General features: G+C 34.6%; 1 protein-coding gene across 4 annotated transcripts in view; it reads left to right on the top strand.

Annotated features, from left to right (window-relative positions):
• FCHSD2 (FCH and double SH3 domains 2) overlaps positions 1-24,083 on the top strand; it is a 220,281-nt gene that overhangs the window by 114,913 nt on the left and 81,285 nt on the right. For all 4 annotated transcript variants that reach the window (XM_033120312.1, XM_033120314.1, XM_033120313.1 and 1 more), the window contains exons 7-8: positions 2,422-2,476; positions 3,372-3,500. In XM_033120312.1, the coding sequence (XP_032976203.1) occupies positions 2,422-2,476; positions 3,372-3,500 (184 nt within the window). The remainder of the gene's footprint in view (positions 1-2,421; positions 2,477-3,371; positions 3,501-24,083) is intronic.

Raw genomic sequence — 24,083 nt, 5'->3', positions numbered from 1 at the left:
ATGTCCTGTTGTGATGGTTTTCAGGAACTTGCTTGTTAAAACTCTCGGGGATTCTAGAACAGAGAGTTGACAGATTTGTAGGACATCTACAAATCTGCTTTAGCCAGGGCCCACAGGGTGAAAATGAGGACAGCTGCAGGGCTGTTCCTGAGAAGTGAGGATTTGACAGGGTCTGATGCACAGATGCTGATTGCAAGGAACTGCCTTCTATTGTAATATGGCCCAAATTCAAAGAAGATACAGCGAAGTGGACATTTTAGTTCAGTGTGTAACTATTCTGGAAAATTAATTCAACTACAGAGTAAGAAATGTTTCTTTACCTTCCACTCGCTCACTGTTTATTGAATAATTATATTGGGTACTGTGGGTACAGAAACGAATAAGATAATTTTGTGCCCTCAAGAAGTTTAAAGCCTGGAATCAATGTGTTTAAAACTAACTTTATGATTTGTTTATTCACAGTAAACTCAAAAAAATTAAGTGGCTAAGGTCACTCACCCAGTAACTAATTTATTTACAATAGTTGTATGAAAGCACATAAGCATAGAAAATAAATTAATTTTGCCTACTTAAAAAGGAAACTTTATAGAAGAAGTGATGTTTGGACAGAGTCTTGAAGAATGAGTATGATTTTTCAAAGTAGAGATCAGAAGGAAGAAGGAAAAACTGACATAGTTTTGATAGATGATTTGACAGGTGGTGAGATGTGAACATTGAGAGAGAGCACAGAGGGAAGGGGGACACAGTTTGAAGGGAAGGGTGAGCTCCATTTTGGATATGTAGGTTCTGAAAAACCCGTGGGACAATGGGGTGAATCTATTTGGTAGGGAGTCACATAACTGACTCTCAGGTGAAAATTTGGGCCTAAAGTTCTCACTTTGAGGGTCAGTTGCCTTTCACATGATAATTATAGGGATAAAATCATATGTAAAATGAGATGTGAAGTTTGGATCCCTAAGTAACATTAACATTTGGAAGGTAGATGAGGAAGAGGAGTATGTAGTATATAGTTCATTATTTGTATATATCTTAATGGTTCTGCGCAGTATTATTCTGTCTATTACTAATACCTACTTCAGTGCCACACGAGAATTATATGAGAATTAACAAATGAAGCAGAAACCAGAAACTTAAAACCTTATATTGGAAAATCCAAGTGCAACTCAGACTATTTGGATAATGACTATGAAAAAAAGAATGGAGAATACCCCAAACACAGTCTTTCTAAACCCTGAACAGGTCCTCTCAGATTTTAAAGTCTGTGGCCTTTGCTTTTCTAAATCAAAATGAATATCAGTCTAACAAAAACAAATACCCCATGAATATGAATGTGGCGAGGAAGAAATGACAGGAATATTTTGGACCCAATTTTTTTAAACAGTGGAGAAGTAGTTGGGACGCATATGTATACATCTCTGAGGGTTTCTCACTTAGAAAGATGAGAGCCTGTTTTTGCTATCCTCCTTACATTTGTTCTGCAGAAACTGGCTTGCTCTGTCTTCAGTCCCACGTGGTCTGCAACTTTACTTCATATTATGGCGTAGCTGCCAGCACATGCATTAAATTCTCCCATGACAATCACCATGACACTGCAGTCAAGACAAACATTGCAGCTTCAGAATTCACTAGTCATGGGAGTGTTGGTTGTTCCTTAACATTTTTCTGTTGACTCACTCCTTTATGGTTTATCTCTAGTTGTTTGGATACCAATATATTTTTACTACTGATTGTTATATTATGGTTCCCTCCCATACTGAAAGGGATTGAGGGAAATAATGACACCAAATTGGGAGAAGATTAAATAGAAAAAAAATCACATGGAACAGAGAGTCCAAGGACTTTCTCACTACCTTCTGAACACTATGTTAAAAGTAGAGAGGGCACATAGGCAGGCACCCAAAAAGAACTTTTAATAGGAGAAATAATGGAAATAAGGACTTTCCAGAGCCTGGTCAATATCATACTGTAGGTTGCATTACTGGCGTTGTCGCAGCCTATTGCACATGGCCCTGAAAGACTGCCAATCTTTGCCTCCATAGATTGGTTATCCCTGGGCTTCTTTAAGCTTCCTTGCAGGAAATAAAGTGTATGTAATTGTTATGATACGGGAATAACTGATACTTTGATGACTCTTGTTTATTAGGAAATACCAATGTATTGGATTTGTCAAATTGTATTTTTGTCATTCAGGATATTTTTATTTTATTTATCCCAATATTTCCTGTTTCACCATAATGCTAAATTCTTCCTGTAGTAAAGGAGAATAATCATTGCTCTTCCTTTTCCATTTTTTAATTCTCTTGTAGAAGTGTTGTGGAAACTGGTAACTTTCTAAAAATTTAGTAATTATAATATTTAATCATTTTATTATGATATAATATGACAATTTTATTAACCATAATTTTCTATTTTTTATAATAGATCTAAACTTAGTCTTTTTCAATCAAGAATCAGTTTGCAGAAGGCAAGTGTAAAGGTGAGTTTTTGAAAATTTTATGTCACAATTGAGAAACTTACCTTATTTAAAAAAAAATTTTTTTTTTTTTGAGTGTGGAGGTCAATTGTTTTTAATTAATTCAGAGAAGCATTTTAAAGTCATTCACTTAGGAAAACACTTTCCTTCTCAGTTCATGGGATTTTTCACCCAGTTGTCAGCGCTTTGGACAGTGCTTGTTTCTCAAGATAGCTTTACAGATAGGTTTTTATACCTTACCTGCTTATGTAGCCTTATGTCTTTAACTCTTAGTCCAAGAAAGTTAGTCCATGGGCTTTTAGAAAACTCTAAAAAATTTATTTCATTCAGATTTACACCTCGAGCAAATATTGTAGGGCAGATGCAAGTGAGTTTTTCCTGTGGGACCCTCAAGCTGTGGAGTACGTAATACGTAATAAGTACTTAATACTTAATAAGTAAGCTTAGTGACCTGCCTTTGGCTACCAGGTTGTCAGTGAGCTGCAGTTGTTGTGACACGTTAGTAGTGCTGAATTTTTAAAAACTGTTTTCTAACTCCAACAGATTTACCCGTGTCTTTGATGATAATGATTAGGTACTTAATTTGGGAACCTTTATTTTCCTACCCGGATAAAATCAGCAAAATATTTGAAGTTCTCTAAAAAGCTGTGGCTGTATGTTATGTATAAATAACAGATATTTGAAAGCACTCTTACCATGTGTAATAACAGTTCTAGTCACTGTTTATTTAATTACTCAATAGTGTTGAATAGTTTTTATGTGCATATTAATGTTTCTCTATGGTTACATTTACTCTTACTGAAGAGCCATTAACTGCCAACTAAGAGAGGTGTCCTCTTATGTTTTGCAATGTAATATTAGTTTGCACTAATTTTTTTTCTCTTTTACTATGTTTTAGTTAAAAGCCCGGCGATCTGAGTGTAACTCCAAAGCTACCCACGCAAGGAATGATTATCTTCTTACATTAGCAGCAGCAAACGCACACCAGGATCGCTACTATCAAACAGATTTAGTTAACATTATGAAGGTAATAAAGGCCTAATATCAGTGGTAATTTTGTTTCATTAAAGACAAAAACAATTGATGAGTTGAGTGTTGGGTATATGGGATTGAGTCTGTAGAATAGCACCAGGCTACTTGACATTCCATTGGGACATACTTGATATTATTTGGCTAATTACCTCTGTTTCAGGTAATTCTTAAATAATTTTTTGTGTAAGGAAATGTTTAAAGCCAAATCACAGTAAAGGATTGTATTATTTCCTAGCAGTGGCAGATATTTACTGTATAGGGGTTATTAATATATATATTAGATAAGATTGTTTTTTAAAAACTTAGATTTTTTTTTGTTTTTTTAAATAATATTAGTTTCAGGTGTACAAAACAATGCAATAGTTAGACATTTCACCACTCACAAAATGATAACCCCCTCCCCCAATGTATTATCTCTTTGACATCGTATATATCTATTACAGTTCCATTGACTCTATTCCCTATGCTGTACTCCACATCCCATGACTATATATATACTAAATTATAGTTGACATACAATATTATTCAGCTTCAGCTTCAGGTGTACAGTGCAGTGGTCAAGCATCTATACCATCCATGAAGTTGTCTCCCTAATAAGACAAGTGCCCATCTGACCCCCTACAAAATCTTTACAACATTATTGATTATATTCCTCGAACTATCTTTCGTATCCCCATGGCAATATTGTAGACACCAATTTATGTTATCTAATCCCTTCTCCTTCTCCCTCATCCATACTGCCCTCCCTTCTAGGAACCATCAGTTTTTCCTCTATATCTCTGAGACTATTTATGTTTACTTTGCTCATTTATTCAGTTCTTTAGATTCCACATATAAGTGGGATCATATGGCATTTATCTTTCTCCGACTGACTTATTTCACTTAGCATAATGTTCTCTGGGAACATCCATATCGTTGCAAATGGTAAGATTTCATTCTTCTTTATAGCCAAGTAATACTCCATTGTATAAATGTACCAGAGTTTCTTAATCCAGTCATCTGCCGATGGGTATTTCAGTTGTTTCCAAGTCTTGGCTATTGTGAATAGCACTGCAATAAACATAGAGGTGCATATATTTTTTCAAATTAGCCTCTTGGATTTCTCTGGATAGATACCTAAGAGTGGAATTGCTGGGTCATAAGGTAGTTCCATTTCCAGTTTTTTGAGATACCTCCATACTGATTTCCATAGTGGCTGCACCAATCTGCAATCCCACCAACAGTGCACAAGGGTTCCCTTTTGTCTACATCCTTGCCAGCACTTGTTGTTTGTTGATTTATTGATGATAGCCATTCTGACCGGAGTGAGGTGGTATCACATTGTGGTTTTCATTTGCATTTCTCTAATGATTAGTGAGGTTGAGCATTTTTTCATATGTCTGTTGGCCATCTGTATGTCCTCTTTAGAGAAATGTCCCTTCATGTCCTCTGCCTGTTTTTTAATTGGGTTGCTTGTTTTTTTGGTGTTGGGCTGAATGAGTTTTATAAATTTTGGATATTAACCCCTTAGCAGATGTATCATTGACAAATATCTCTCCTAATAAATAGGTTGCCTTTTTGTTTTATTGATGGTCTCCTTTGCTGTGAAAAAACTTTTAAGTTTGATGTAATCCCATATATTTATTTTTTCTTTTACTTCCCTTGCCCGAGGGGATATATCAGCAAAAATATTACTCAGGGTAATGTCTGCAAATTTACTCTATGTTTTCTTCTAGGAGTTTTATGGTTTCAGGTCTTACATTTAAGTCTTTAATCCATTTTGGATTTGTTCTCATATATGGTGTAAGAAGGTGGTCCAGTTTCATTTTTTTGCATGTGTCAGTCCAGTTTTCCCAGCACCATTTATTAAATAGACTGTCTTTACCCCAATATAAATTCTTGCTTCCATCGTCATAGATTAAATGACCATATAGGCATGGATTTTTTCTGGGCTCTCTGTTCCATTGATCTGTGTCTGTTTTTATGCCAGTACCGTACTGTTTTGATTACTATAGCCTTGTAGTATGATTTGATGTCAGGTAGCGTGATGTCTCCCACTTTGTTCTTATTTCTCAAGATTGCCGTGGCTATTCAGGGTCTTTTATGGTTCCATATAAATTTTAGGGTTATATGTTCTATTTCTGAGAAAAATGTCATTGGTAGTTTGATAGGAATTGCATTGAATCTATATATTGCCTTAGGTAGTATTGACATTTTAACTATATTAATTCTTCCTATACATGAACATGGTATGTGTTTCCATTTATTTATATCTTCTTTGATTTCTCTCTTCAGTGTCTTACAAGTTTCTGAGTACAGGTCTTTTACTTCTTTGGTTAAATTTATTGCTTTTGAAGCAATTGTGAATGGGATTTATTTCTTGATTTCTCCCTCTGATAGTTTATTATTGGTATATACAAATGCAACTGATTTCTGAATATTAATTTTGTATCCTGCTACTTTACTAACTTTGTTTATCAGTTCTAATAGTTTTTTGGTGAAGTCTTTTGGGTTCTCTATATCAATTATCATGTCTTTTGTGTATAAAGACAATTTTACTTCCTCCTTTCCAATTTGGATGCCTTTTATTTCTTTTTCTTGTCTGATTGCTGTGGGTAGAACTTCTAGAACTATGTTGAATAAAAGTGGTGAAAGTGGGCAGCCTTGTCTTGTTCCTGATCTTAAGGGAAAAGGTTTTAGCCTTTCTCTGTTGAGTAAGATGTTAGCTGTGGTTTATTTTATATGGTCTTTATTATGTTGAGATACGATCCTTCTAGTCCCACTTTACTAAGAGTTTTTATCATAAATGGCTGCTGGATTTTGTCAGATGCTTTTTCTGCATCTATTGATATGATCTTGTGATTTTTGTTTTCATTTTGTTAATGTGGTGTACCATGTTAATTGATTTGCAGATATTGAACCAACCTTGCATATCAGGCATTCCCACTTGGTCGTGGTGTATGATCTTTTTAATGTGTTGCTGAATTCGGTTTGCTAGTATTTTGTTGAGGATTTGTGCGTCTATGTTCATTAGGGATATCGGCCTGTAGTTTTCTTCTTTTGTAATGTCTTTGTCTGGTTTCGGGATCAGAGTAATAGTGGCCTTGTAAAATGTGCTTGGGAGCCTACCCTCTTCCTGGATTTTTTGGAATAGTTTGAGGAGAACAGGTGTTTATTCTTTTTTGAAAGTTTTATAAAATTCAGCTGTGAAGCCATCTGGTCCAGGACTTTGGTTATTGGGAGCTTGTTGATTACCGATTCAATTTCTTTGGTAGTAATCGGTCTGTTCAGAATTGCTGTTCTTCTTGATTTAGTCTTGGAAGATTGTTTGCTTCTAGAAATTTATCCATTTCTTCCAGATTGTCTAATTTGTTGGCATATAGTTGCTCATAGTATTTTCTTAAAATTTTTTGTATTTCTGCGGTATCTGTTGTCACTTCTCCTCTTTCATTTCTGATTTTATTAATTTGGATCCTCTCTTTTTCTTGGTGATTCTGGCTAAGGGTTTGTTGATTTTGTTTAAAAAGCTTAGATTTTTAAAATTTTATTTTTAATTGATAGGTAAACTTGTACATTAATATTTTATTATTTTGAAGTGCCTACGGAAAAATGAGAAAATGTCTGTTAGTTATATGATAATGGCTGCACCTTGGTATCACTTAGAAATGTAGATAGATTGGATTACAATTTTTTGTGTGCCCAAACTTGATCTTGGTCTTGCCCTGTTTATACACTATATGTATCTTTGACTTTCACTGCAGTCAAGTTAAAACGGAGGAGAAGAAAACCTTTTAACTTGCTGCCAGGTGTCCCCTTGTTGCTGGTAGACAAGTTCCACTTTGAATTGTATCTCATTCTCTTTTGTCTTCTCAAGAACCCAAACATTTGATTATTCTGTCTTTCTCTTATATTTTTAACCCTTCCCTCTCAAATGTATTGTCTTTAATGACTATCAGATACATTGCTTTCAGTGAATTGCTTGCTTTATGTATCAGTGGTGTTGAGAATGGAGATGCAACAGGAGTGGGTGCTATTTTTTCTGTAGTGGCTTTGGGAAAGCAATAAACTCTGTCCAGAAACTACAAGTTCTTTCCTTGAGAGTACAGACAGGATAATTCCTGGGACCTTTAGGGGAAAATGGGAGTGATGGAGAGAGACAAACTGGACTAACAGTATCCCATTGCAAATTTTTGTCTTTTCTGTTCACTGCCTGAAATTCCCTTTCCCTAACTTCTATCCTGTTCTAACCTGCTGGTTAGAATACAGGTAATGAGAGAGACAAGGGATTGTTTTGACATCCCAGATGAGAACTTTGCATACATTTTCCCATAAAATGTTGGACCCAGCAGTTTAGGCATTTCAGTATCTTATTAGGTGTTACATAGTGCATCAGACCAAGGACCAACTGGAGACTTGGTAGTACAACTTGCATTTAAGATTGTGATTCCTTATATACTCTCTAGTGTTAATTCAAAGCTGTTAACTATATTTTTTCTTCTTTGAATGCTTTAAAATGAACATTATATTATTTTAAGCAACAGCAAAAGCAAAATCTTCATTTTTAAAAAATTGAATGTACAGCCAAGAAAGATTTCTTACTTGAAACACTATGGCCTTTGATAAACCAGGAAAGGTACAGTATTATTTGGGGATCTGCCCTCTGCCAAAAAACAAAGGAACTTAATGGGTCTGATCAGCTCTCAGTTATGTATCCCTGAACTTACTTTGAAGTCCTCATGCACGTATTTGATCAACATTTGGGTAGGTTTTGCTTCAGGTTACTCATTTCATGAAACATTATAGAGTACTCACAGGGTAAAAATAGAGGCAGGAGTCCTTCCTCTTCCTTAAAAATAGGAAAATGTATTTTAATTTTCATGTGTGTGTGTTAATTCATTTTCTTCCTTATGCTAATTGTATAATCTGTAATACTGGCAGACTGCCATCAGTCATGTTGTCATCTACTTAGCAAGTTTCTGTCATTGAATTGACAGTGACCCTTTAGTGCCTTTCTTAGAAATGTCTATTTTATGAATTGTTTTTAAGGATATAATGCTCTGGCTAGATTCTTTTTAAAAAAATTATATAAATAGCTTGGAAGCAGATTTGATTCATTGACTTAATCATACATGTACACATTTAATAGTCACTTATAGTGTGGTAGCTACTGGGCTAGACTTTGGAAAGAAGCAAAGATGAGTAAGATGCTCTCCTTATCCTCAAAGAGCTAAATGTGGAGAGAGAGAGAGAGAGAGAGAGAGAGAGAGAGAGAGAGAGATTGAGAAATGATTACAAATTAGAATAATCGAATCACTTACTGCTAGAGGACCATGGTTAGTAATAATAATAGCTATCTCTTTTTTTTTTTTTTAAAGATTTTATTGGGGAAGGGGACCAGGACTTTATTGGGGAACAGTGTGTACTTTCAGGCCTTTTTTCCAAGTCAAGTTGTTGTCCTTTCAATCTTAGTTGTGGAGGGCGCAGCTCAGCTCCAGGTCCAGTTGCCATTGTTAGTTGCAGGGGGCGCAGCCCACCATCCCTTGCGGGAGTCGAACCGGCAACCTTGTGGTTGAGAGGACGCTGCTCCAACCAACTAAGCCATTCAGGAGCTCAGCGGCAGCTCAGCTCAAGGTGCCGTGTTCAATCTTAGTTGCAGGGGGCACAGCCCACCGTCCCTTGCGGGACTCGAGGAATTGAACTGGCAACCTTGTGGTTAAGAACCCATGCTCCAACCAACTGTGCCATCCAGGAGGCAGCTCAGCTCAAGGTGCTGTGTTCAATCTTAGTTGCAGGGGGCGGAGCCCACCATCCCTTGCGGGACTCGAGGAGTTGAACTGGCAACCTTGTGATTGAGAGCCCACTGGCCCATGTGGGAATCGAACCGGCAGCCTTCGGAGTTAGTAGCACGGAGCTCTAACCGCCTGAGCCACCGGGCCGGCCCCAATAAAGATAATTATTGAAGTTTATATTAGTTTCAGATGTATAAAGCAACGTAATAGTTAGACATTTATACCCCTCACAAAGTGATAACCCCTAATTATTGATTTATTAATTCAAAAAATTTTTATTGCATGTCTACTATGTGCCTAGTATTGTTCCTGGTATTAGAGATAATATCACTAAAAAAAAGACAATGATAATTAAAAGCACTTATAAAGCACTTAGTATATGTTAGGCACTGATCTAAATGATTTACTCTTATTAACCGACCAACTCTCTATGGTAGGTACTATTAATATTCCTATTTTACAGAAGAGATAAGTGAGACACAAAGTAACAGGTGGAATTTGAATGCAGCCAGTCTGGCTACAGTTCTTTTAACTATTATGTAATACTACCTCTCATCTAGAGTCACTTCCACCGATGCCTGCTGAAATTCGGATATTCCATTACTATGGCAATTCTACAGTCTAGCAACTCTAATTATTAAAAAATAAATAAAATAAGAGGATCTATTATGACCTCATCCTTGTGTGAGTTTTGTTTTAACCGGTGTGGGCTCCTGGTGATTGCCTTTATCTTTTTAAATTATAAAGCTATTTGTTTAATAATATTTTCCAGAATTTGATAGGAAGACACATTTTTCTTCTCCATCATTTTTAATATATTAAAGTACATTTTTATTTTAGTTTGTCATTTTAATATAAAGTACATTGTTAGAACAAAAAAAGAAAGAGAAAAACTGAAAGTTTATGTCGTTAGTTGACAATTGTTAAGGAAAAACATCTCAGTATAAATTTAGTCATCATCTGGTTTATATAAAATATATTTTATAAACTTTTCCCATTCTTTTCACATTGAATATTAGTAGCTTATATCAATGGTTCTCAAACTTTTTGGTCTCAGAACCGCTTTTCACTCTTAAAAATTATTGACGACCCCAAGAACTTTTGTTTATATGTGTTATACCTATTGATAGTTACTGTATTAAAATGTAAATTGGTAAAATTGTTAAGACACAAGGATACACAAGCACAAATTTCATTAGCTGTTAGACCAATTGCATCATCACATGCTGTCACGCTCTATTATATCCATTGGAAAACTATTGTATACTTGTGAGCAAATGGGAATAAAAAGGCAAATAATGTCTTAGAATTATTATTAAAATAATTTTGATCTTGCAGCCCCTTAAAGGGTCTCAGAGATACCCTCATTGGTCCTTTGATTTCACCTTGAGAACTTCTACCTTATGCTAAATAACCTTTTTATTGCTTTCAGATAGAAGAAACTCTAAGACTGAAATTGAAGGTCTATAATTGAATATTTCAATGCAATGCTTAGGTTTCAACAATAATACTTGTTAAGGACTATCGAAATGAATTAGATACTTTACAGGTACAGAGATGAAACAGATGCAGCTTCTTCCTTCAAAGAGCTTAGTCTTGTTAGAGACAAAAGCATTTACGGATCAACTTGAAAAACACAGTAGAAAGTGATAAGTGACATGCTATGTGTCTCAGTAATAAAATAAACTGAACTCACTATTGCAATTTATAAATTAAATTAATTCCATAAAGTATGTTTGGCTACTTGTGATTCTCTTGACATAAGTGATTAAGTATAAGCAAAAATTACAGCAAATTTAGAGGTCTTTATTTCATATTTTACTTGGGTGGTATATTTGATAACTGACTAAAAAATTTGGGTAAGTAGAAAGCAGGGAATATTGCTGTTATCAAGTCATCTCAGATTCAGTTCTCAAAAGTGTTCATTTCTGAACTACGCATACTTCCTGTATTTCAAACAGCACTAATACAAAGAAATACCATTCAAAATGATCTGGAAACACCTGGATTTGACATATTTGCAGAGCACCTAAGAATTAGGGAGGGCAGAGACCACATTTTTTAATTGAAGCAGGATCAGAAGTTACAGTATTAAAGATGGAAAGCATTAGGTGTGAGCAGTGCTAAGGCAACGTCACATGTATAATAGGTCACCCTAGGTCACCCTATATCTATGTACCCTACTTTGCAGCCAACCAATAGTACTTTAGATCAAAGGTAGGAAAGCACGGTGAGTGAGAGGTTTGCCTTTCTCCCTAAGCACAATTTGCTCTCTTTAGTCTCAGCCCCAATTTCTGGCTGTACCTGTGAAAAGAATCTTGGGAATTCTTTTTATCACAGCCTATTTTTTTTTTTAAACTTCATCCGTATTGTTAGAGTGTATTTTAAACTATGAGGTTCTTTATTATTCTCTCCCCTCATTCTGTACCTTTCCCCTATACCCACCCCCAACATTATCAAGGCAGAGAGCTTTCTGGTGGCTTACAGAATGGGTGCTATTTTACTAGAAATAGAAATCTTTGTAACTTTAAAAGAAATGGAGATGGCAAATAGGTTTCCGTTTATGTGCCAGTTATAATAAATTAATAGTGGCTGCCTGTAATGCTGGACCAAGAAGTATTCTGAGACTGCTAGGCTCAAGTGCCATGATCCATTAGCAGTCTCTATCGTGGATGTGCAAGGAGCAACTGCTAGCACAGGGACCCCATATTCGATGCCTCCAGCCTACTAAATCTCTGCTTTGGATCCCTTTAAGTCTATAGATGCAGCAGGTGTGTGTGTGTGTGTGTGTGTGTGTGTGTGTGTGTGTGTGTGTGTCTACACACCCCCCAACGGTGCCAAAAAATGTATACACATTTTTAAGAAAGGAAAAAACTATATTAAAATTGTAATAATCAACGTATACTGATAACAAAAGATGAATACAAGTCACATTTGACTTCTGCAATTACAAGAGGTGCTCAAAGTGGTTACAATCAGCATAATTTTAGTACAGTTTTTTCCTTTCTTAAAATGTGTATACATTTTTTTGGAGCCCTCTGTATATACCATATTAATTTGTATTGGAAGTATGTAGCTTCTTTTTATATATCTATGTTTTAAAATATATCTTCCCCAAAGTTACACAGAGGTTAATGCATTGGAATATCTGAGGTATCTTGATGACACCAAAAAAACCCTCAGAAACTTAGAATCAGAGGAACGTGACTTGTTCTGCCTCTGCTAGTCAGCGTATGACTAGCATAACCTATCTGGATCTCAGTTGAACCAGCCTGACATATAATATTAAATACTTTCATTGTTCCTTTCAGAAAACACACAGCTAATGGGAGCAGGTGCTGTGAAATGGCTTTCTTTGTAATTTATTGAAAGCAGGCCCACCTTGTGTCGAGACGCGTCATTTAGTGTGGCGCTTGACCCACTGTAGGAGCGGATCTACACTGATAGTCTGAATTGTTAATCTTAGAATGGACTGAGCCTTTCTGATAAATGAAGACTGTAGAATATATGAAGTGGAAGAGACAGAGTAACAGTTAAACTAGGATTAAAATTTTTGAAATAGGTGAAGAGTATTGACAGAATCTTAGAGACCATATAGGCTGCAAATCACAGTTGGCTAGTGCCCCTCCTTCTCACTCTCAAGATTCTAATATGTAGAGAGACACATGGCATGCACACACACAGAGTTTTAGTACTGATGAGCATGTGTCATATTCTTTATGTGTGTCAAAGCGTGAAAGTAATTAAGAGACTGATCTAGTTCAGTGCTCTTATTTCCAAAAATGGAAACAAGTCAGTTATTTTGATAACACTAGAATGTACTATCCTGAAACAAGATTCTGGATTTTTTTTTCAATTAAAAGAATATATTCCTTAGGGGATTTGGTTAAAATAGGTGGGAATTTTTTCTTAAATCTGATCACTTTTAAGTGATTATAGATAAAACTTAGGGAGGCGATAAGAGACCTTTCTCTGAATAGGAAGAGATCTTTCTCTAAATTGGGGTTTTTAATAAAAGGAGAAAAAAGAATTGGTGAGCTTGGAGTAGAAACTAATGGATCAGTAGGGAAGATGCTAATGCATAATGAATATCCAGTTACGTATTAGATTTTGTCCCATGGTGTTTACATGAAGTCCAGCAACTGTTTTAGAACTTCTCATTTTTGCATTCTTTTCCTTAGCTCCAAACATTCACCTATGACTTAACTTGAAGCAAGCTATCTTTTCCCTTTGTAAAATAGTAGGAAAATTCATTGTTAAAGTTTGCAGGTGAAATGAATCCAAAATCTTTAATATTAGAGCAGAGTACTTTAAAGTCGTTAAAAGGGTGTGTGTGTGTGTGTGTGTGTGTGTGTGTATACATTCATAGAGATATATGCATATATATGTATACATTTATCACTCAATAAAATTGAAGAAGAAATAGGTTTTTTTATATTAACTGTTACTAAAATAATTTATATTAGTACCATGTTTCCCCAAAAATAAGACCAGGTCTTATATTAATTTTTGCTCCAAAAGACACATTACGGCTTATGTTTAGGAGATGTCATCCTGAAAAATCATGCTAGGGCTTATTTTCAGGGAAACACGATATAATCCCAAACTTATAGAAAAATTGCAAGAATAGTACAAACACATGTATCCCTTTTACCTGGATTCCCCAGTTAACATTTTATTAATTTGCTCCCTCTCCCTTTAAGATATCTGTGCATATATGTATGTGTTTGTGTGTGTGTATCCGTTGTCATTACTTTTTTCTGATCCATTTGAAAGCAAATTGCAGCCATACTGCCTCATCACTTATAAATGCTCCAGAGTTTATATCCCCCAAATAAGGCTACTCTCCTACCTAACCATCTAAACATACAAATCAGGAAATCAACATCAGTACAACACTGCCATCCAATCCACAGACACAATCTAAATTTTACCAGCTGTTCCAACAATACCTCTTTTTTCTTCCAAATACAGTTTCGGGTGTACAATATAGTGATTAGACATTTGCATAACTTATGAACTGATCATCCTGATAAGTCTAGTACCCATCTGATGCCATACACAGCAATATCTTTTTTTGATTTCTGATTTGAGATCCAGTCCAAGTTCATTTTTTCCCATTTAGTTGTCCTTTCTCCTTAGTCTTTTTCAGTCTGGAAGAACTCCATTTTGTTCTGTCTTTCATGACTGACAGTTTTAAAGAGTACAGGCCTTTTATTCTGTCCCTCAAGCTGGGTTTGTCCAGTTTTGCTACATGTCCAGTCTCAGATCATTCATTCTTGGCAGAACTACCTCCAAAATGATGCTTTATTTTTCTCAGTACATCATATCAAGAGGCACGTGATGTCAACCTGTGCTGCTACTGATGATGTTAATCTTAATTGCTTAGTCAGTTTGGTGTCTGCTAGGGTTTTTTCCACTATAAAGTTATAATTTCCTATGCAATGGTAAGTAGTTTTGGGGTGGATTATGCCAGTATCCTGTTCCTCATCAAACCTTTGGCCACCAGCTGTAGCATACTTTGATGAAATCCTCCTGAGTCAACCACCTTTATGGTGATTACCTAATGGTGAAATATTTTCTCATCATTTCTTCTACATTTATTAGTTATAAGTTTTTATTCTCCCCTGTTTATTCATTCACTTACATTGTCATGGTCATGGATTTCTATTTTATTCACTATATTGAAATTTATTGCTCTTATTATTTATTGCTATGCTCAAATTGCTCCATAGTTGACCAGTAGGAGTCCCTTCAAGCTATCTCCTGTCCTTCACATATGTCCCAATCATTCTCTGAGCATTTCCTTTCTGGGGCAAGATGTTCCAGGCTTATCTTTACTCACTCCAATTCTAGAATCAAGTATTTCCTCAAGAACCCTTATTTCGTTTTTGTGGAAGATAGTATTTAGAAACTGAGATCTGGGCAAACTTGTTTCGGGGTGTTATAACTTCTAGTCCCTCTCAGTGGACAGAGCTAGGAAATACATGTTTGTACATTTCACACACATACAGCTGTATTTCTTTATCTATGTGTATAAACATAAATTCACATTGAGATGTCTGGTTCCAATCCAATACTTCAGGATTATTTCTAGCCTTTCTTTTTCTATATTTGTATGTAAATGCCTTCTTTGATAGTGAGAAATTTGTCTCCCATTGTCCTCAATATGTTTACTTATTTGCTCAATCTCTTTGTATATTATTCATGTCCTGACCATTCTGGTCACCTACTCAGCCTTTGATTTTTCTCTCCCAAACTTAACTACTCTTGAATCTTCCCAATCTCAGTGATAGCAACCACATCCTTGCAATTGCTGAGGCCAGAAAAAAAGCCTTAATGTCATCCTTGTTTTCCTCTCCAAACCCCACACCCGTCCCATCAAGTAAAATCCTTCAACTCTCCCTTTAAATAGAACCATTTTCTCCCCACCTCCATTGCTACTGTCCTAAACCAAGCCACCATTATTATCTTACATATACTTTAGCAAGTCTTCTAATTAACTCTGCTTCCAACCCTCTCTTCAATGTCTGTTCTCCACATACTAGCCAAAGTGATTCTTTTAGAATATTAGTCTCAGATTATGTCATTCCTTTCCTCCAAATCTACTGGTAGCTTCTCTTCTCAGTGAGTTTAAATGTGAAAATTCTTATCAAGATCTACCATCTTTCCCTCACTGTAATTTAGCCATATTGTCTTATTATTGTTCCACAACAATCATACTCTCACCTCAGGACCTTTGCCCATGCTGTTTTCTTAGCAAACTACTCCCCCAGATATCCAGTAACTCATCACTCCCTTACTTCATTCAGGTCTTTAATGTGACTTTATCAGTGAAGCTTTCACTGACTACTCAGCATAAGACATCATCCCTTTCTTCTCTATTTCTTTACTTTGTTTATGTTTATTGTATTTATTATGACCAGACTACATTTAAGAGCAGTGGGTTTGGTGTGTTTTATTTTTTTCCATGCAGTACCCCCATCACCTGGTACACCTGTACTAGGTGATGGGGGGTACTGCATGGAAAAAAATAAGTGTCTGACAAATAGTAGACGCTTGATAAATATTTGCTTAATAGTCATTAAACATTTGTGTTTAATACATTCATTTGGATGAAATTTATTTGAGTAACATATTAGTGATACCTGTTTTATATAGCTGCAAATTAGATAGATGTTTCACTTGTTTACAAGGAAATTAGTGTCAAATAAGTTATTACCTGACCTTAAGAGAGAGTTCACTTTCAGATTATAAATGTTTCAGAAAACAGAATTAGAGATTAGAAACATTTTTTTGTAATAAGAATTTTTTATTTTTAATACTTATTTATTTTTTTAAATTAAATTTATTAGGTGTGACATTGGTTAGTAAAATTACATAGGTTTCAAGTATACAATTCTGTAATACATCATCTATATATGACATTGTGTGCTCACCACCCAGAGTCAGTTCTCCTTCCATCACCTTATATTTGACCCCCTTTACCCTCTTCTACCATACCCCCTACCCCCATATGCTCTGGTAACCACTAAGCTGTTGTCTGTGCCTATGAGTTCTATACCCAATGGAATACTACTTTGCCATACGAAAAGATGAAATACTGCCATTTGTGACAACATGGATAGACCTTGAGATTATTATGCTAAGCGAAATAAGTCAGATAGAAAAAGTCAAGAACCATATGATTTCACTCATATGTGGGATATAAAACTGAAAGCAAGAAAGGAACAAAAAAAACAAATAGAGATTAGAAACATTTTGAAAATGAACCTGTTAGTGGAATTGATAAAAGATTTGCTCAACACCAGCTATATGTTTCTAAGATCAGGAGTTTACTTACTTAGTTTCTAATGCTTGGCAGACCCTCTCAAGACCATTTGTCAAAGAATGTCCTTTTTCCCTAACTAACCTTTCTTTCTGACCCAAGACTGTTAGGCATCTTATGTTTTCTGACATATTTTATTTTTCTTAATATCTAATACCATATTTATTTAATTTTCTATTGGAACATAGTAACTTCATAAGTTCCTCTTATTCTTTCCACTTCCAGTAACAAAATTTTTGAAAGTTGAATTATATTAAAACTAGTAGAGGAATAGTTCTATTTGCTCCCGGGTAGGCTGAAGCTCTAGAGAGGGTGAACTGTTGACCTTAAGAAAAAGCAGATAATTCTATCAAGAAAGCCTTCCTCTAGAAGTAGGCTTTCATTGCCTTATATTTTTTGACCTTTGAAGTCCTGTTTCTTCATCCATGAAAACAGGACTAACAGTATCCTTTTCATGAGTTATATATGTATGTAAGTGGTTGGCGTATTGTAGTTGTACTTTAAATATTCATCTCTCTCCACCTTCCCTGCTCTTCACTAGTAACACAACGTAAGGTCTTACTTACATTAATAACCACTTAGGGACCTTAGTCAAATTTTCTTACCAAAATAGTTAAAGTTGGTGAACACAAGTAAACAAAAAGTATATGGAATTATTTCTGCTCTAAAAATGCTGAAGGCTAATATTAGATGAATGTTTTCCCCTACAAACCTCATACATCTTTCTGGCATTAAAATAGAGAAGAGAGAGTTACTTCACCTGAGTGATCAAGCAAGACCAATATAAATGAAAGCACGTAGGGAGTTTCCAAGCGTTAAACTCATGGGTGCTCTTCCTCCCTAATTTTATCTTCATTTGACATATGCAGACATACCATGAAGATTTAGGGATTTTTTGGTTGTTGCCAAAAAATAAACATGCCCTAAAGTGTGCCTGATGAGACTGCTAACAACGTGGAGATTCTGAAAGTTAGTCTTTTAAGTGAAAAAAAAAAAAAGACTGTGTTTGTTATACTGTTCTTGTCAACTAGCATTTTCCCTAAGCTTTATGGGGTAAAAACTTTATCTGCTAAATTGAACTCTAGCCTCATTTCCTCAGCAAGCATGATTGATTTCAGCTAAATATTAAGAACTTATAAATAAATTCTAAGAAGCTACACTTCAATCAATAGGAAAATAACATTATAAAGGTAGTGATGTTGATGCTCTCTAGAAAAAGGAAAAAATTCGATCCCTAGATCATACCAAGCCAAGTTATAGATTTGTTAAAGATAAATGTAACAGAAAAACATGAAATAAATGTTTATCTGTTCTTAGTGTGGGGAAGAGATTTTTAAGTATTCTAGCAAAGGCAAACACTATGTGGGAATATGGTGATAGATTTGACAATCCTAAATTTTAAAAATGTATAATGCAATACCAACAACAACAATAGCTAACAGTTATTAAGCTAAGCACCAAGCCTTTTGTAAGTGCTTTACATATAAGTCAAAGTGCCAAGATTGAGAACCTCTGCCCTAGAGCTGCACCATCTGTAACACTGGTCTGCTTTTCACGTTATCACCGGCCATGGGATCACCTGATGTTTTGCCACGGTATAGCAAGTATTTCCAGCTTCCTAATCTGCACCATCTGTTTCCTCACTGCTTGCTACTCTGCTGCTTAGCAAATGCCACCTATATTAGGTTTTCTTGTTGTTACAGCAACATCCCACTACAAGATACTTATTCTGATAGTAATTCTGTATTAATTAGGATACAGGCTAGACGACTAAAATAGAATGTAAAAAATGTAATGGCTAAAAAAAGACAGCTGTTAATCATTTCTCATGCAATAGTTCAGGGTAGATAGGTAGATTCTACCTCCTGAAATTATTCAAGAACCCAGGTGGCAAGGTGACTCCACCACTTTGTCTCTTTACTAGCTTGGCCAAACCTCAGTCATTGACTCATTTGAGTTTTAGCCAGTGGGTAGAGGAAAGAGAGCATGGAAAGTACATCCGTTCTCTTAAGATCTAGTCCTGAAAGTGGCCTATATTAACTTCCGCTCCCATTGTATTAGAGAGCATTCAGTCACATGGCCATACCTAACAGCAGAGGAAGCTAGGAAGTGCAGTCCTACCATGTGCCCAGGAAGAAAGGGACAACAAATTTGGGTAGACAACAAATAGTTTTCACCACGACCACTATCTGTGCTGCCTCTAAATATCTGATAAGACAGATGACAATATGAAAGTTAAAGTGTTCTTATAAATCAGTAAGAAAAAAAACCCTAAAAGAAATAAGGAAAAGCTACAAATTTAGTTTAAAAAAGAGAAATATACCCTTGCATATACATTTGACAAGGGAGCCAAAATATTTGACAACAGAGCTAAAAATAATCAATGGGGAAAGGATAGTCTCTTAAATAAATGGGGTTGGGAAAACTGAATGACTATATTCAGAAGAGTGATATTGGACCCTTCCCTTATACCACTCAAAATAATTAACTTGAAATGGATTAAATACTTAAACATAAGACCTGAAGAAACCATAAGGGAAAAGCTCCTTGATATTGGTCTTGGAAATGAGTTTTTGGATATAACAACAAAAGCACAAGCAACAAAAACAAGTGGGAATACATCAAACTAAAAAGCTTCTGCACAGCAAAAGAAACAAAATGAAAAGGCAATCTATGGAATGAGAGAAAATATTTGTATATTATCTATCTGATAAGGAGTTAATATCCAAAATACATAAAGAACTCATACAACTCTATAGCAAAAAAAAAAAAAAAAAAAATCTGATTTAAAAATGGGCATCTAACAGATATTTTTCCAAAGAAGACGTACAGATGGCAAACAAGTACATGAAAAGGTGCTCAGCTTAACTAAACATTAGGGAAATGCAAATCAAAACCATAGTGAGATATCACCTCACACCTATTAGAATGGCTATCATCACAAAAATAAGAGACAACAAGTGTTGATGAAAATGTGGAGAAAAGGGAACCATTGTGCGTTGTTGGTGAGAAAGTGAATTGGTTCAGCTACTATGGAAAACAGTGTGGAGATTCCTCAGAAAATTAGAAATACTGTATGATCCAGCCATCCCATTTCTAGGTATATGTTCAAAGGAATTAAAACCAGGATCTTGAAGAGATATCTGCACCCCATGTTCATTGCAGCATTATTCACAATAGGCAAGATATGGAAACAACCTATGTGGCTGTTGACAGATGAATAAAGAAAATATGGTATGTATACAATGGAGTATTATTCATGAGAAAGAAGGAAATTCTACCATTTGTGACAACTTGAATGAACCTTGAGGGCATTATGCCAAGTGAAATAAGTCAGAGAAAGACAAATACTGTATAATACCACTTATATGTGGAATCTAAAAAAGTTGAACTCATAGAAACAGAGAGTAGAGTGTTGGCCCGGGGAATGGTAAAAATGGGGAAATATTGATCAAAGGATACAGACTTCCAGTTATAAGATGAAGAAATTCTGGGGATTTAATGTACAGCATGGTGATTATAGCTAATAATACTGTATTGCATACTTGAAAGTTGCTAAGAGTAGATCTTAAATGTTCTCACCACAAAAAAGAAATGGTAAATATGTGACAGGAGGAAGTGTTTAGCTAATGCTATGGTAGTAATCATTTCACAGTATATAAACATATCAAATCAATATGTTGTACATTTTAAACTTAAACACAGTGTTATACGTCAATTATGTCTCAGAATGGCTGGGGAAAAAAGACCAGTTACGGTACATCTATAGTCATTTGAGTTTTGACAAGGTTGCCAACCCCATTCAATGAAGGAAAGAATAATCTTTCAACAAGTGTTGCTGGGACAACTGAATATCCACATGCAAAAGAGTGAAGTTGGACCTCTATCTCACACCATACATAAAAATTAATTTAAAAAGAATTAAAAGACCTAAATGTAAGAGCTAAAACTATAAAACTCTTTGCAGGACAAATAGGTGTTAAGTCTCTATGACCTTGGATGAGGTACCAGTTTCTTAGACATCACTCAAAGCACAGGCAACAAAATAAAAAATAGACAAATTAGACTTGATCAAAATTAAAAATTTTTATGTACCAAAGGACTCTATGAAGAAAGTGAAAAGATAAACCCACAAAGTGGGAGAAAATATTGGCAAATTATATATCGGATAAAGGTATAATATCCAGCACATATAAAGTTTTACAACTCAACAATAAAAAGACAACCTATTTTTTTTAATCGACAAAGGATTTGAATAGACTTTTCTCTAAAGAAGATGTACGAATGTTCAGTAAGCACATGAAGAGATGCTTTACACCATTACTCATCAGGAAAATACAAATCAAAATCACAGTGAGATACCATTTCACATCCACTGGGATGGCTTGAATTTAAGAAACAAAAACAAAAACGGAAAATAACAGGTCTTGATGAGGATATGGAGTAATTGGGTGGGAATGTAACATGGTGCAGCCACTGTGGAAAACAGTTTGGCAGTTTCTCAAATTGTAACAGAATTATATATGAACTTGTAATTCTACTCTTAGGTAATAACCAAGAAAATTGGAAACAGGTTTTAAAACAAAAGCTGTATACACAAATGTTCATAGCAGCATTATTTATAATAATAAAAAAATGGAAACAATCCAAATGTTTACCAGCTGTTGAATGGATAAACAAAATGTGGTATATCCTTACAACAGAATGTTATTTGGCCATAAAAAAAGGAATGAAATACTGATACATGTTACAACATGGATAAACCTTGAAAATATGATAAGTGAAATAAGCCAAACACAAAAAGATCACATATTGTATAATTCCATTTATATGAAATGTCCACAGTAGGCAAATCCATAGAGACAGATTAGTGGTTGCTAGGTTCTTGGAGGAGAGGGAAATGGCAGTGACTGCTGAATGGATATGAGGTTTCTTTTTGAAATAAGGGTGGCACAACATTAAAATGGTGAATTTTATGGTATTTGAATTATACTTCAACAAAAACAAAAAGAATAGTGACTGAAAATCTTCCATTTCACCAATAATCAATAAAATGGAAATTATAACAGTGTTATGTCAATTGGGCCCAGCAAAATAGTAAGTTTTAAAAATTGTAATGCATTTATATTCTGTTGTTGAGAGTGTAAATTGATACGGTTATTTTGAGAACCTTTTGTTTATATCTGTTAAACGCCTTAAAAACTGAACCATACTCTGCGTCAGCAATTATATTCTAGAAATTTATTCTAAGTATATAAATATGTATCTATGAAAATATTTGTCTATATACATGGTTACAACAGGATGAAAAATTGAAAGCAACTAAAATGTTTAAAAATAAAACTAATTTGAAGTAGTTTAAATATTTGATAACAATAGGTAATTTATGATACCCAAATGATGGCGTATGCTGCAATTCATTTTTAAATTACAGAAGATTAATGACATGGAAAATGCTAACGCTTGTTAACTGATTAAAATGGATCATAAATAATATATAAAATATAGTCCTAAATTTGTTTTTAAGTTTATTTTATAAATATATGTTCACATATCTATATATATGGATAATCATCAAAATACTTAGAATTATCCTAGATAGTAAGATTACCTATAGTTTTTGTACAAAAATGACTTCCATATATTGCTCCAAACCCATGAAATTTTGTTCCCTCTGTTCCAACTGCTTTTATATACAGTGTACAGTTCAAAATCCATATTAGTTTCTGGTGCTATCTCTTGAACAGCCTGGCAGTTGTGTCTTATAAGAACAGTTTACCAAGCAGGAGTAACTAAACTGTAATGCTTCCTTTAGAAGTATATTTTAGACTGCATTGTAGTTACTTCTGCCCACTTGGTTTGAACTTGACTATATTACATATATATTTTTTATTTGTAGTATTATTTTTATATGATATATTTTAATATAATGTAGCTTATGTTATTTATATATTATTTAACTATATAAAGCTGCAGCAGTTAACATTTTCATTCATATGAGTAAGTATCCCCAGATTTTGTAAATGGGTATAATTAGTTTATTTTAAATGATGGGAGTAAAGCTGATCAGAAAACAGCTACCCAGAATTATAAATCAAACTCAGTTATTCATGTAAATGAAAATGTGAATTAATTAATATATTCTGTGGTTACTTATAAACCTCATCAGTCTTTCTCTTCAATTTCTTTTCCTTTCAAACTATTAATAACTAACAAAAGTGTGTGAATTTCTTTTCTACTGCGTTCCCATAATCAAAGGTGGAAACCTTAATGATTAGTGAAATTAGGGAAAACCAAGAAGCAGAAGAGAATTTTTTAAAGGCCCCTAAATTAGCCATAAACAAGATTTATTTCGTACAGAATTGCAGCTCTTCACCCAAGGTTTGAGCCTTCCTGAGCATCTGTGCTCTTCCATACCTAATAATACCATATAATGTTCTGTGCTGTCTTTGTCCTGATTCAGTCGCTCACTAATTAATGCTTTCCTTCTCAAACCTTTTCATCAGTCATCTGGACTTCTATTCAATAGTAAACAAATCCCTTATTTAGTCAACATTTTAAAAAAGTATAAAATATTTCTAACAGAAGAATAAAAAATATCATAAATGTTCATGTATCCATTACTTAAAATTAGCAAATAGTAGTAACATTTATTAAATTCATGCATATAGTTTAAATCCCATTGTACCCCTCATCTATTCCATTTCTTCTTTTCTTGTTCCCTTCCACTTTAGAGACGACACTATGCTGATGATAGTATCTTTCTTTTATGACCATGTTTTCAGTACTTTTATGAAGTTCACATAAGTATGTATTCATAAACAATATATAATAATGTGTGCTTTTAAAGAAATTATATACAGCGGCATCATCTTGTGCCTGTACTGTAACTTAATATTTTTAATGAACACATCATGTTTTTAAAATTTATCTAAAAATATAACTCTAATTCATTTATTTTGACTTCTGTATTGTATGCCAC

This window comes from Rhinolophus ferrumequinum, chromosome 11, assembly GCF_004115265.2.
Source record: "Rhinolophus ferrumequinum isolate MPI-CBG mRhiFer1 chromosome 11, mRhiFer1_v1.p, whole genome shotgun sequence".
In the NCBI taxonomy this organism is placed as follows: Eukaryota; Metazoa; Chordata; class Mammalia; order Chiroptera; family Rhinolophidae; genus Rhinolophus; species Rhinolophus ferrumequinum.
The sequence above is the reverse complement of the archived record's forward strand: the minus strand, read 5'-3'. Positions and strand labels throughout refer to the sequence as shown.